This window comes from Lemur catta, chromosome 19 (assembly GCF_020740605.2).
Source record: "Lemur catta isolate mLemCat1 chromosome 19, mLemCat1.pri, whole genome shotgun sequence".
Classification (NCBI taxonomy): Eukaryota; Metazoa; Chordata; class Mammalia; order Primates; family Lemuridae; genus Lemur; species Lemur catta.
Window position 1 is genome coordinate 17,985,814 of NC_059146.1, and position 13,917 is coordinate 17,999,730.

Genomic DNA, 13,917 nt, shown 5'->3' on the forward strand with positions numbered 1-13,917 from the left:
CGGGGTGTGTGACGTCAGGTCGTTTAATCCGGAAACGGCGGCGGCGGCAGGGGCGACAGAGCCGAGGGGACTTCGTTGGGGGGCGCACGGGGTATTCGAGCAAGAGGAGCGTGACCCGGAAGCGGAAACGGGTCCCCGTCCCGTCTCCGGTGAGTGGCCTCCGCTGGACCGCGGATCCCGGGCGGGCGCGCGGGCGGCGGCTAGACGAGGGTTTCTCTTCGCCAGGGCGTCCATTGCCTTGCCTCTCCTTGGGACTTTGGCCTCACCATCAGGGTCCCCAACCCCGCCTTGCCTTTGATGTACAGGGTGCCCAGTGCCCACAACTGTGTTCTCCTCACCCAGGTGCCCCTCACCCAGGGACACCTCCCAATTCTCAAGAGCCCCCACATCCACCCTGTTCTTCGCACGGAGGTCCCCCACGGCCCCAAATGCTCCAGTTCACCCATTCATGCCCACCTCCACCTCCAGCCTCACCCCTGAGTCTGGAGAGAGAAGCTTAACTTCCACGCCCTAACCTCTGTGGGGGCATGGTGATGAAGGAACGGCTTCGGCCAGCACACGATGGATGGCTTTCAGGTCTAGCTGTCCCTTTTGTGTCCCCAGGGCAGTCCCAATGTTCTCAGCTGTTTCCTTTTAGCCCTTCATTCATGCCTCCTATCCCTGTTTGCCCCTTCCCATTTCTTAAGGCCTCCGTGACCCCGCTCTGCTTCTTCTCCTTTGGTCCCCCACGCCCCATAGGTAGGCCTCTTATCTGTCTCAGGCTTGTCAGTGGGCTCCTACTACCATGGACCTTTTGTTCGGGCGCCGGAAGACGCCAGAGGAACTGCTGCGGCAGAACCAGCGGGCCCTGAACCGCGCCATGCGGGAGCTGGACCGCGAGCGACAAAAGCTAGAGACCCAGGAAAAGAAAATCATTGCAGACATCAAGAAGATGGCTAAACAGGGCCAGATGGTGAGTTCGGATAGTCAGGGGCAAGGTGCCATCACTCAGGCACTGCTGTAGTAGCAGTAAACAAGACAGATAGGACCCCAAAAGACAGGTGCTTCAAGGAAAATGAACGAAGGGCGAGTGGAGCTTTCCTCATTTCGGGGTCTGGAAGACCACCTCCAAGGAAGTGATAGGAGAGCCAAGGTTTGAGTGAGGCCAAGTGGGACTGCAGATCTGGGCAGGGGAGTGTGTCAAGCAAACAGAGCAGCTAATGTCAGATGAGAGAGCCTCAGCAAAATGGCAGGCCACTGGTGAGCTTCAAGGGTTAGGCACAGGCCTGACAACTCAGAATTGTGGACCATAGTGGGAAATGAGTTGAAAGGTTAACCACAAGGCTGTAAGAAGCCAAAGACAGCCAGAACCAGTAAGGAAACCATTGAGAAAGAACAGACCGTTAAATGGGTAACAGGGTTTTTGCCTATACAACTGGGCAGGAGGTGCCATTTCTTGGAATGGGCAAGGATTCAACAGCTCAGTCTTGGATAGGTTTGTATGTAATTCTGGATAGCATCAAGGTGTGAACCTGTGTCAGGCAGCGTTAAGAGGCAGATTTTTTTTGTTTAGGCTGGGGATAGAAATTGAGGAATTTTGTTGAGTCAAGGGAGTGACGTATAGCAGTGAGCCCAGGCCTACCCGCCAGCATTTAGGGATCAAGAGTTAAGGACCTTACAAAGGAGTCCAGGGAGTGGTGGCCCATGAGGTAGGAGGGTGAGTCAGGAAGAGGGAGTAATGACTATTGCCTTAACCCACATAAGGTCTCTGGAGACTTCAGTGACAATGGTGGAATGGGGGCAACACAACTGCACCATTGCAGTGTCCTTGATACCCTTGTCTACTCCACAGGATGCTGTGCGCATTATGGCAAAAGACCTGGTGCGCACCCGGCGCTATGTGCGCAAGTTTGTGTTGATGCGGGCCAACATCCAGGCTGTGTCCCTCAAGATCCAGACACTGAAGTCAAACAACTCAATGGCACAAGCCATGAAAGGTGTCACCAAGGCCATGGGCACCATGAACAGACAGGTAGATTTCTCCTAATCCCCTCTTCCCACCCCACCTGACCCATGACTACCAGTCTGACACTCCCCCTTTCAGCTGAAATTGCCCCAGATTCAGAAGATCATGATGGAGTTTGAGCGGCAGGCAGAGATCATGGACATGAAGGAAGAGATGATGAACGATGCCATCGATGATGCAATGGGTGACGAGGAAGATGAAGAGGAGAGGTATGGGGTAACTGAGATGTTTGCCTTGCCCTCACTATCGCATATAGCTCTCACAAGAGGTTCCTTATCTCTTCCCTAGTGATGCTGTTGTGTCCCAGGTCCTGGATGAGCTGGGACTGAGCCTAACAGATGAGCTGTCAAGTGAGTGCCCCAAAAAGGAGGTTCCACTTCCCACCCCAGGCCCAGCAACAGCCCAACTGTCCCTCTCCCCACATTACTCCCATTTCCCTACCCCTCCCTTTCTCCCTACAGACCTCCCCTCAACTGGAGGCTCACTCAGTGTGGCTGCTGGTGGGAAAAAAGCAGAGGCTGCAGCCTCAGCCCTGGCTGATGCTGACGCAGACCTGGAGGAGCGGCTTAAGAATCTGCGGAGGGACTGACTGCCCCCACCACTCGAGGGGTACCAGTGGATGCCCAGGATTGTTACCAAGACCCCTCTGTAATAAAAGAAATTGAACACTAGTTTCTGGGCCTGTGTAACTACTAGCCTCATGTGGGACCAGGCTGGTGTCCCTGGGGTTTAAGAACAGGAGTTACTTGGGCAGAGCTCAGTAAAGCAGCACTTGGCGTAAGCTAAATACCAGATTAGTTGGAGTTTGGGGTTAGGGGTAACAAATCAAGTCCACCTGGGATGTTCAGGGCTTGGTGGCTTAAGGTCAGCTGTGCACCTAGTTCCAGCACCCATTCCCAGCCTCTACTCCCAACATGGTGAGCTCCTCCAAACACCTTGGGAGTCTAAGCCCCCATGTGCCAGGTTGCAGTGCCCAACACTGGTCCAGCGATGGGTTACCAAGAACACTTGAGGATGGTCCAGGCCAGCAAATGGGGGCAAGGGGTGGCCAGTCTAACTTGGGGTTCCCACTGAGGCTCAGCTGGAGAGTAGCCAAGAGTCATTAAGACAGGAATAATAGTGTCAGTTGTTTCAGCAAGGAACGATGACAAGGACAAAACTGTACCTGGGAGGTCTCTGATGAGAAATAGCTGATAAGAGTGGCCACTGAACCTGAGGGGCCTCACCCTGCCTACCCATCCACAAGATTCCTGACAACCTCTATTATGTGCATCCTTTACCATGCCTGACCCTCCCAACACCAATAAAGGTCCAGGAAGGATGTTCTTCCTCACTCCCTAGGCATCCACAAAGGTTCAGGCAGGCTGGGGGCAAAAGTCTCTCAGGGCCACCAGTGCTTGATGAGGGTGAGGTGATGCAGTCAGAGACCAGGCCCCAAGACTGCAGCCCCCAACCAGCCAGAGCCTGAAGAACTGGTGAAGTTTTTATTAAATCCACAGAAGTAAAAACCATTTATCGTGTGGGACTTGGGGATGGGGCCACCAGGGAGTGGGAGTCAGGCCACCAGAGGGGTGGGGGTGGGGTGACAGGACAGAGAACAGAACCAGGCTGGGCTGGCCAAGGGGGACCCAGCCTCAGGGGCCATCACCAGGGCCACCAGACAGCTCCTGGGAGCTCAGGCCAGCACCAGGCAGGCTCAGCGGCGGGGGCTCCACCAGCACAGCAGAGAACTTGGTGTCACCGAAGGCCTCATTCATGCGCGTCTCGAAGAAGCGCTGCAGGCCGATGATGGACTGCACGTCCGCCTTGTCCTGGGCCAAGCAGGGATGTGGTGGGTAGGTGGGTCCTGGCTCTTTCACAATATCCACCTGCCCACAGCCCCCCATTCCACAGGCTCACCTCAGTCAACTTATTGAACTGCTTGAACATGCGGCCCACATCCTGGGCAAACTCCTGGGGGGAACTGTAAGGGGGTGACAACTTCTCCTGGAGACGGGCACGGATGAGGGTCAGATCCAGGGTGCCACCAGGTTGGTCCTGCAGGCAGAGACCACATATACAGGTTGAGGGTGAGGCCCAGCAGTCACCACCCCTTCTTCTCTCTCCTGTCCTAGGACTCACCAAGGAGAAGGTAGAGTCGGTAGCCAGCTGATGCAGGGGGCGGCAAGGTTCATGACAGAACAGGGCCAGCAGGACACGCTCACATTTCTATAGACAGTGCAACAAATGTCACAGTTCTGGGCAATCCCATCAAACCTACAGCTACCCCAACCTGAGCAGCCCCGGCCCTCACCCGCTGGTTGGCTGGTGAGAGCTTGGCCACCACACCACTGCTGTCTGAGTCCAGGCTGAGGTTGCCATCCTCCTCCTTCAGGTCAGGGAGCACATGGCAGAGTGAGCAGCTCCACTCCTCCCTGGGAGGAAGAGTAAAGGGCTGCACAGGACCCTGCCCAGCCCCTTATGCTCTGCCCAGACCCCACCCAGCCTTGCACTCACCCTGGCACATCCTGCAGGGCAGGCAGGTGGCAGTCTAAATGGAAGCAAAACTCACACTGGTTGCACATGACCAGGTCACCTGGCTTCTGACAGACGCGGCAAATGGTGGCACTGTCATCCAGGGTGCCTGGGCCACCACCTGGGGCCGAGGTACCCTCAGGAGCCACCACCTCCAGGCCTGAGCTGGTGCTGCCACTAGGTGAGGCCAGGCGGGGGCCCTCAGCACCAGCACCCTCTGCCAGAGCCATCAGCACAGGTTTGGTCTCAGGGCCTTCAGTGGCAGCAGGAGGGGCTCCAATGGCAGCCTCTGTCTCCTCCTCCTGCAAGGTGATAAGGGAAGAGTGTTGTTCAACAGGGTCCAGACCTGGGTGACAGCTGTCATCCTGTAATCATGGTTCCCTCGGTCAGGCTCACCTTGACGATGGCCATGCCAGGTAACGGTGGGGCACCAGGAGTTCCTGGGGGCGCAGTCCCGGGCTGGCCAGCAGCTGCAGCAGCAGCGCCCCGCTCAATAACAATAAGATTGTAGTCCTCGGTGGTGCTGCCCGGGAAGACCTTGAAGACTGGGGGCTGGCTGTCAGCCGTGAGGTCCAGGTCCAGGCGTTCAAGGCTCACTCGTGGCACCTTGCGCATGAGGCCGCTCACCTCACCCTCACCCGAGCGGGATCTGTAGGTGCAACTTGATGTGAACCCTTACCCTCCATCTATCCCCATCCCTACCTATCTTCCACCCTAGGGAACTGCCACACTCACCGCTTCACGCCTGACACGTGGGGCTCTGCACTTGAGTAGGGATCATCTGCTTAGAAGACAGAAAAAAGTGACCAGCAAGTTGGGATGAACACAGCACACTTACTAAGGCCTTCCACACCCACTAGGCAGACCCGCTCACCTGACCCGAAGCCATAGCCTTCCTGTACCTCCATGAGCTGCAAACAGAGAACAGGTGGCCCTCAGTGGGGTAGGAACCCCATGGGACCTCCTGCCCTGCCCCCTCCTTTCCTGGCTCTTCTCCCCTGCTCACCTGGCCACTGCCAGAGCCCTGCTTGCTCAGGGTCCCTGGGGCTCTCGGAGGAGCCATGGGTGCAGGGCCCGTTGAGTTGGTGCCAGGACGCTCTGCCACAATCTTCCCTGTGAGAAGAAAATAGCATTAAGTATGTGCAGCACCTAGGGTGGTAACACAGTAGAGCTGGGGCAAAAGACGGACCCACCAAAGGCCTCAGCACTCTTGGTCCAGGCGTTGAGATCCCACTGAAACTTCATCTCGCCATGTGGCTCAACGGGATCCACGATCATCTTGAGGGCCCGGTGCAGCTGGAAGTAGATCTGGTGGGGTGGGGCAACAGCACACCAAGAAATGAATAAGGTTCCAGGGAGCTGGGGGCCACCCACTGGAGCCTACCACCTGGGAGCCCAGAAGTACACACCAACTTCTTAGAAAGCAGTAGGGCTGTGTTGTTGTCACTCTCCAGAGCCCAAGAGGCAAAGCGCAGGATGTGCTCCTGGTGCTTCTGGATCTTGGTCATGGTCCAGTGCTGCCGCTCCAGGCGTTCCTGCTGCCCCTCAGTCACCTTCTGCAATTGCAAAGGGTGCACTATCAGCAAGGAGGACAGAGTACCAGAATCCCTCCCCACTCTGGAAAGTGTCAGGAACCAGCAGAGGGGGCCCCGGGACCTTCTTGCCAACCCAAGGCTTACCTGGGCATCATTAACTAGTACACGGCCCCGCTTGTTCAGTTCCTTCATGATCTGCAGGATGGCCATCTTGACATCCACCTGCACACGCTTCTGTACATCAGACACCTGGCGGATCCTAGGGGGCAGGGCAGGGCAGGTCAAGCTGAGCAGGGTCTCGCCTAGAACCACCCCCACAGCCCTGGCACCCATACTTACGAGCTGCGAACCTCCTTGGTGCTCTTCTGCAATGTTGCATGTTTGTCCCCAAGGCGCTTCACCAGTGAGGCCAGGAGCTTTCGCTGGTTCCTCACTGCATCCTCTAGGAACTGGTACCTGAGAGAAGACAGAGATGGGCCTGGGTGCTGAACCTGGAAACAGGTCCCACCCACCCACCATGCCTTGGGACTCACTGGTGGTCCTTGTGGGCATTAAGCTGGCAGTCTCGACAGGTGAGAGTGTCACAGCTCTCACAGAACAGCACAAGGGGTTCATGCTTGTGTACGTTGCAATAGACAGTACGCTCACCATCCCGAGATTTGGCCGGCCCTAGGGAGTGCAAACCGTAAGGCTGGACCTTGTCCTTGGCCACCCACAACTCAGGCAGCAGATAGAGCTTGGGGCCTCATTTCCACCCTTTCCTGCAACCTTGGGCCACCTACTGGGAAGACCTACAGGATACATGGTAGTGGCCAGGGCAAAGCACAGGCCTACAAATCCAGATCTTTGCTCCTAGAATCTCTTGCACCAGCTTAGCAAAGAGAAACATCCCCAGTTCCTTCCAGCTTCTGGTGGTGACAGCATAAAGGATAAGGGTGACAGCCTGTGGCAAAAAAAGATTATTCCCATGCCCTCTAGTGAATACTTCTCCAAGTGGGGAAACTCAGAATTCTGCCTACAAACCACTCTCCACCTGAAACCCTTTCTCCTCTGTTCATGGTAACCTCTCTACTAACAAAACTCCAGGGTATCTTCCAATCCAAGGGCCCAGAAGAAATCTTACAGAGTCTTCTCAGACTGGTAAAAATGAGATGTCAGACCAGGACCCTCAGAATGGTATCAGGCCCCTTCTCTGGAGCAGGATCCAGGTGCTCAGAATAATGCCACAGAAGACCAATACACCAGTAACCTCCAAAGCCTGTTTCTACACTAAAAGCTGATCAGGCACGTTGGTCCCCAATGGACCAAACAAACCTGTAACATGTAGTGTCAGGACACAGGTAAGCCAGGCCTTGGCTTCCCCAATGCCACCCATTCCTGCACCCTACCTTTGCCTGCAAGCTCTGGAATGTAAGGCACCCTGTAGACCTCTGCCCATCCTCCTGGTTCCTCAGGCACCACAGCCACCACCTCCATCCCCATCTTCCCACCAATGCTGTCCAGTGGGATGGGAGGAATCACAGCACAGCTACCTCAGGAGACTCTCAAGTCTCTTTCCACACCAAAGACAGCCCAAAAAAAACTGTAAATACCTAACTAACCTTTGGATAGGTTGCTAACAAGTCATAGCTAACACAAACTTCCAGAACTCACCATCACTGACAATTCAAGGAGACATGTAAAGATTGTCAAGAAGCCCTGTCCTGAAGTGTCACAGTCCAGAGAAGAATCTTAAGCCAGGTACCAGAGAACCCCAGATCTGGTAAGCTCCTCACATCATGCCTTTTTTTCCTTTCCTGCATACACTGAGCCCTCCACCACCAGGACCCTGAGAGCTTCCCCCATGAGCCTCCTGGAACCCTCTGTACCCCTGCAGCATGCCAAGGTGTCCTGTGCCTCCCCTGCTCATGGCCTTTCCCCTCCCAGCTAGAACCCCAGAGACTGCACAACAGAACCCCAGACTCCCTGCTTTTGGAGTTCAGCCTATAGACCGTTCAGATGGCACCCCTTAGAGAATAACTCTAAGACCCATCCATCAGACTCAACCAATATTATAACAAGCTCAAGGCACATATAGGAGAACATCTGCAACAGCGGCCTAGGCCTCACATACCAGTGGAACGCACAGTGTGGTCCTTGGTGTACTTCACTCGCTGGTGCGCCTCCACACAAGTCTCACACAGCGGCTCAGAGCACTCCACGCAGTAGCTGGTGGCCGGTGCATTATCCTCACAGCTCGTGCAGCACTGCCAGGCAAAGGCAGGGTCAGAGAAGGCAGGACAACCTGTTAAGTCCACATTTACATCCCAGGAAACACAACCTGAAATTAAGGTTGGTCCCTTGACCCAGACTAGGCAACCCACCCAAAGCCTAGGAGAGTGGAAAGAGTAACATCTTGGAACTTGGTGCCAAGCTCCTCCTGGGTAGATGCCCCCTCCCCATAGCCAGAGACCTTCTAGGGATAGCTGAGGTACGACGCACCTGGTTAGCATCCTGGGCATCAGTGGCAGCCTTGCTGCCACTATCACGCATGAAGTAATTCTCCACGATGTCTTTGGAGAAGCATTGCTGCTTGCACACAGGGCAGTCCACCACTGCGAACAGTAGGAGCGTGTGAGACCATTGTATGCTCCTATCCAGGCTGTGCCCTCATCCCCTTACTGGGCCCCGACCACCTCCCCTCCCTGAGCCGTCTTTCCTCCAGCTGAAGTCAGACTCCCCATCTCAGTGCTCAGCCCAGACCCTCGTCCCATGCAGGGTCCCGAACCCATTCCCCGTGCACGATCAGGCAAGGCCCTGTCCAGGCCCCCACCCCCTTGCGCAGATGCACCCCCATCTCAGCAGCGAGATGCAATCAAAACCTGGAAGTGGGGGGAGGGGCGGCCCCCAGCCACTCCGTACTCACCAGCGCCGTCGCCAGCCGCACCGCCATCCCCCGAGCTGTTGGCGGCGGCGGGCGCCGCGGGTCCAAGGCAGGCACTGCAGGCCGAGTGCAAGCAAGGCAGCAGGCGCGGCTCCCTCTCGGGTCGCAGGCGCTCCCGGCACACGCCACAGTGTTCCAGCAGCTCCAGCGCCTCACCGCCGCCCCCCGCGGGCGACGATGCCGAGGCCGAAGCCGCGGCCGAAGAGGCGGCGGTGCGCTTCTCGCCGCCAGCCGAGCCCTCGCCCGAGCCCGGGCTGCCAGAGGCGGCCGAGGCCGCCGCCGCCGAGGCCGCCGCCGCCGCCGAGGCCGCCATTCACACGCCGCCGGGGGCGCCCGGGGGGGAGGAGGGGAACGGGGCCCGCCGCGCAGGCGCAGACGCGCTCACTGCCAACGGCTGGGCCGCCGCCGCCGCCGCGAGGCCGAGCGCCGCCACGCGCCTCCTGGGCCGCTGCCCGCTGCAAGCGGGGCGCTGCCGAGGCACGGCCGGTTGCTACCTGCTTGCCTCCAGACGGGGCCGTCCGCGCTTCCGCCTCAGCCACGGCCGAGACCCGCACCACACGCAACACCCACAGCCGCTCACCCGCGCGCCCGCTCGCAGAAAGAGCCGCGGCCGGGGGGCGGGACAGAAATAACTGGCGCCGACGCCGCCGCGCACGCGCGTTGGGCACCGCACGCTCGAAGGCGGGGCCCCAGCCGCTCGGCCCGGCCGGGCCCTCCCACCACCAACCCTACTTCGGCGCGGCTCGTGCGGTGGGGGCGGGGCCTCCGTGATGTCACCGCTGCAATTTAATCCTCGAGCGGGGCGTGTGCGCTGTTCCTAGAACGTGATTTCTCCCCCAGCTCCAACTCCAGACTGCACCAGGGCAGGCCACTGTGTGCCCAAGCGCGTGGGCATTCTGCATTCCACCTCGCTCCGCGCCCCTTCGGCCAGCCGGGAGACGTCTCCAGCCGCTGCGTCACCAATAGTTTGGGACACGGGGCAGAGCCGATGGCCAGTGGGCGGGGCCAAGGCCGAGGGGCGGCGGGTGCCGGGGGAGAGGGCGGACGGTCCACCTCCTGGGAGAGAGGAAGCTCCTGCTCGAGCGAGGAGGCTGACTTTTGGTTTTAACCTTGTTCAACTTGAACAGCAGAAACTTGCCTAAATCAAAGGTAGATGACAAGAGGCTACAAGGCAGCGAGTCCGTGAGATGCCACCCAGCCCCCAGGCGCCCCTCCCCATGTTCTAGCCTGCTGCTCTCCTGACTGATGCTTTTCCGGGTGGCCATCCTGAACCTCCACAGTGGGGATCCTAAGGAAGCAGGGTCTGCGTGGGGAGAATCCTGTCTGAGGGGGAAGCGGAGCGCGTGTGTGCAGACCATATCTGGGGGGAAGCAGGGCCTGTAGAGAGAGGGGAGCCCCGAGTGCCCTCGGCGGGAGAAAACCCGAGGGATGAGTGCCCTGGGGCTTGTCCAAGGAGGTGGGCCTCAACTCCTGTGCAGTGCTCCTCAGGTCCTGAGGTCTCCAGTGCCGGCGACAACTAGTGGGAGGGTGGCAGCTTCCGGGAGGCCCCGAGGGCTGGCGCCAGCAGCCTTGAGGCCCCGCCTGCCGCTCCCCAGGCGCACTCCAGCAACGGCGACGGGGGCTAGGGGGAACTCGGCACGGTCCCCAGCCCAGCTCCCAGGTGCCTACACGTGGCGGCGGCTGAGGCATGTCCGTCCACCCGGCCGGGTGTGGCCTTTGTTCCTGCCCGGGACTGGGGGCTGCGGGGCTTTGTCCCCGCCCCTGCCTTTGTTCCAACCCGGCCGCGCGGCCCCCAAATCCAGGCCCCGCCCCTCCGTGGCGTAGTCGCGGACCTCCACACCCACCCCTCCCCTCCGCAGGACCTTGCCTGCTGCACTCCCGCCACCCAGAGGAGGCCGAGGCCCCGACCCTCACTTCTGGTATTTGGGAAAGAAAGTTGGTGGTTGGCAATGCGTAGGGTGAGGTGTGGGCGTCCTTTAGTCATATTTGCTGAACACTTTCCACAGCCCCACCCTGTGCTGGTTCCCAAAATCACTAAAGTGTGAAGCATGTGACCAACACCTACCTTGGCTTCTAGGACAGGCACAGGTACCCAGGGCCAGAAGGTCGAAATACGTAAAAAGTGTAGTCGTGGCTCTCCTAGGGGCCACCCTCAAACACCTGCGGGAAGGACAGTTGAGGCAGAAACAAGTGCAAAGGCTCTGACGCAGAATAAGCAAGTAGAGAGCAGTGATGTGAGGAATGGTAGGCAGTACCCAGAGAGGTCACTGTACACTTAGCAGATTCTGGGGGTATATCGGGTCCCTGCCACCCTATCGTTAGCTGCCCCTCATTACAGGCCCTCCCCTAGGCCCTGGCAACAGGCCCTGGGGTTTCAGTGGCCCACCAAGGCCCATGCTCTTCTCTCTGCATGATGGTTGTAAGAGTGCCTCCTTCCTCCTCCTAGGCCCAAGACCTTCATCCCCAGTGTGGGGCAGCCACACAAGCAGTGTTACCTGGTGCCAGAGCATCCTTTGGAGCGTACCCTCACCACCAGGCACCAGGCCACTGTGGGCCCCATTGTCCAGATGGGGAATCTAAGGCTTCAAGAAGTGCCAGAACAACACAGAGGGAAGGGAATCAACTGGAAACCAGACTCAGGCAGACTCAGGGAAACCAGAGGGTGTATCCTGGCATGGACCAAGCCAGGGTGGGCATATAGGAGGGCAAGGCTGAGGACCTCACTCAGAGGCGCTCTCTGGGAGCCAGTATATCCAGAGGTCCAGAAGTATATGGTGGGACACCAGTGCGCCTCAGCTCTGCCCCACACTCTTGCCTCTGTGCTTCTTGCTAACCCTTTATAGCATCTCTCCCTTCCCTGTCTTGGAGCACTGGGAACTGTCTATATTTTGGCTTTGCAGACAGGGTTTGGAGGCATGAAGCAATATGTAGGGGGTGCTCAGATGGCACTCAGCCAGGCCTCCTGAGGACTTTCCATGGGCCCAGTTGGGCACCTGCCAGAAAACAGCCACCCTCACCCTTTCTTCCTCAGGTGTTACCCCCAAAGCCACTTCCTGAGGAGGCCTTATGGCTGCATCACTCCAATCTCTGTCTCTGTTTTCACATAGCCTTCTTTTCTCTGTGCCTTCTCTTCTGTCTTCAATAAGTACACTTGTCATTAGATTTAGGACCCACCTGGATAATCCCGGATGACCTCATCTTCAGATCCTTAATTTAATTATAGTTGGTTTGGTCAACGATGGACCACATATACAATGGTGGTCCAATACTATTATAATGGAGCTGAAAAATTCTTATCATCTAGTGATGTAGCCACCATAACATGTTTTTTTCTTTTTTTCAGACAGAGTTTCGCCCTGTCACCTGAGTACAGTGTAGTGGCATCATCATAGCTCACTGCAACCTCAAACTCTTGGGCTCAAGCGATCCTCCTGCCTCAGCCTCCCAAGTAACTGGGACTGCAAGTGCGCACCACCTCGTCCAGCTAATTTTTCTATTTTTAGTAGAGATAGTGTCTTACTCTTGCGCAAGCTGGTCTTGAACGCCTGAGTTCAGGTGATCCTCCTGCCTCAGCTGCCCAAAGTGCTAGGATTACAGGTGTGAGCCACATCATAGCATCTTTTTTTTTTTTTTGAGACAGAGTCTCACTGTGTTGCCCTGAGTAGAGTGCTGTGGCATCAGCCTAACTCAAAGCAACCTCGAATTCCTGGGCTCAAGCAATCCTCCTGCCTCAACCTCCTGAGTAGCTGGGACTACACGTGTGTGCCATGATGCCTGGCTAATTTTTCTACTTTTAGTAGAGATAGGTCACACTCTTGTTCAGGCTGGTCTTGAAATCCTGACCTCAAGTGATCCTCCCACTTCAGCCTCCCAGGGTGCTAGGATTACAGGCATGAGCCACCACGCCTGGCCCATCACACCATCTTAATGCAAGACATAATTCACATATTTATGGTGATACTGGTATAAATAAAGGTACTGTTTGATTCCATTCCAGTTACGTTAAAAAAAATTAAAAAATAAATGTACTATGCTGTCAGTCATAAACAAGTATACCATGTACAGTTACGAATACATACTTGATAATTGCCTATATTACTGTGTATTCATTATCCCTGTTGTTAAGTGATGTAGGACTGTATATCTGTAAAGACCTTTTCTAAATAAGTTCACATTTATAGGTCCTGAGGATTAGAACATGGACATATCTTCTTAGGGTTCACTATTCAACCCACTATACCCGTGTTATGGGCTGATTTCTGTTCTTCAAAAAGACATGTTGGCTGGGCACAGTGGCTCACGCCTGTAATCCTAGCACTCTGGGAGGCCAAGGCAGGTGGATCATTTGAGCTCAGGAGTTCGAGACCAGCCTGAGCAAGAGCAAGACCCCGTCTCTACTAAAAATAGAAAGAAATGATATGGACAGCTAAAAATATGTATATATAAAAAAAATTAGCCGGGTGTGGTGGCACATGCCTGTAGTCCCAGGCTGACGCCACGGCACTCTAGCCTGAGCAACAAAGTGAGACTCTGTCTCAAAAAAAAAAAAAAAAAAGATGTTGAAGTCCTAACCCCCTGGACCTGTGAATGTGACCTTATTTGGAAATAGGGTCTTTGCAGATGTAATAAAGTTAAGATGAGGTCAAACTGGAGTAGGGTAAGTCCTAATGCAATAAGACTAGTGTCCTTATAAGAACAGAAGAGCTACGTACACAAAGGAGAGTGCCACATAAAGACAGGTAGAAGCCGGGCATGGTGGCCAGCTCCTGTCGTCTCAGCTACTAGGGAGGCTGAGGTGGGAGGATTGCTTGAACCCGGGAGTTTGTGTCCAGCCTGGGCAACATAGTGAGACTCTGTCTCTAAAAAACTTTTTTTTTTTTTTTTTTTTTTTGAGACAGAGTCTTGCTCTGTTGCCCAGGCTAGAGTGCCGTGGCGTCAGC

The 13,917-nt window shown here is 56.2% G+C and overlaps 2 protein-coding genes across 6 annotated transcripts; one reads left to right on the forward strand and one right to left on the reverse strand.

Moving 5' to 3' along the window:
- The first annotated feature begins 6 nt into the window (after positions 1-6).
- Positions 7-2,676, forward strand: CHMP2A (charged multivesicular body protein 2A). Of its 5 annotated transcripts, none has more exons than XM_045532896.1 (6): positions 10-149; positions 761-952; positions 1,832-2,011; positions 2,084-2,214; positions 2,294-2,355; positions 2,467-2,676. In XM_045532896.1, exons 2-6 carry the CDS (start codon positions 785-787, stop codon positions 2,592-2,594), a joined length of 669 nt encoding a protein of 222 aa, XP_045388852.1. In that variant the 5' UTR covers positions 10-149; positions 761-784; the 3' UTR covers positions 2,595-2,676. The 5 variants fall into 5 exon arrangements, with proteins under 5 accessions (XP_045388847.1, XP_045388849.1, XP_045388848.1 ...); XM_045532895.1 differs by having other exon boundaries at positions 11-149; positions 739-952; XM_045532891.1 differs by having other exon boundaries at positions 7-149; positions 739-952; positions 2,294-2,676.
- A 799-nt stretch (positions 2,677-3,475) lies between these two features.
- Positions 3,476-9,591, reverse strand: TRIM28 (tripartite motif containing 28). Its single transcript, XM_045532898.1, has 17 exons — positions 8,960-9,591; positions 8,536-8,648; positions 8,168-8,300; positions 6,588-6,723; positions 6,394-6,510; positions 6,199-6,313; positions 5,929-6,075; positions 5,713-5,827; positions 5,526-5,632; positions 5,394-5,430; positions 5,255-5,300; positions 4,916-5,168; positions 4,502-4,821; positions 4,299-4,419; positions 4,127-4,213; positions 3,905-4,042; positions 3,476-3,816 (listed from the first exon to the last, which is right to left on the reverse strand). The coding sequence occupies exons 1-17, from the start codon at positions 9,288-9,290 to the stop codon at positions 3,640-3,642; spliced, it is 2,493 nt and encodes an 830-aa protein (XP_045388854.1). The 5' UTR covers positions 9,291-9,591; the 3' UTR covers positions 3,476-3,639.
- Between the last annotated feature and the right edge of the window lie 4,326 nt (positions 9,592-13,917).

Excerpts from the sequence above, each read along its gene's own strand:
- TRIM28 (XM_045532898.1), bottom strand. The coding sequence starts at position 9,290 with ATGGCGGCCTCGGCGGCGGCGGCGGCCTCGGCGGCGGCGGCCTCGGCC. Across the intron at positions 6,511-6,587 it reads AATGCCCACAAGGACCACCA|GTACCAGTTCCTAGAGGATG; the intron begins GTGAGTCCCAAG and ends GTCTTCTCTCAG. Across the intron at positions 5,431-5,525 it reads AGGGCTCTGGCAGTGGCCAG|CTCATGGAGGTACAGGAAGG; the intron begins GTGAGCAGGGGA and ends CTCTGTTTGCAG.
- CHMP2A (XM_045532891.1), top strand. The coding sequence starts at position 785 with ATGGACCTTTTGTTCGGGCGCCGGAAGACGCCAGAGGAACTGCTGCGG. Across the intron at positions 953-1,831 it reads TGGCTAAACAGGGCCAGATG|GATGCTGTGCGCATTATGGC; the intron begins GTGAGTTCGGAT and ends TCTACTCCACAG. Across the intron at positions 2,012-2,083 it reads TGGGCACCATGAACAGACAG|CTGAAATTGCCCCAGATTCA; the intron begins GTAGATTTCTCC and ends TCCCCCTTTCAG.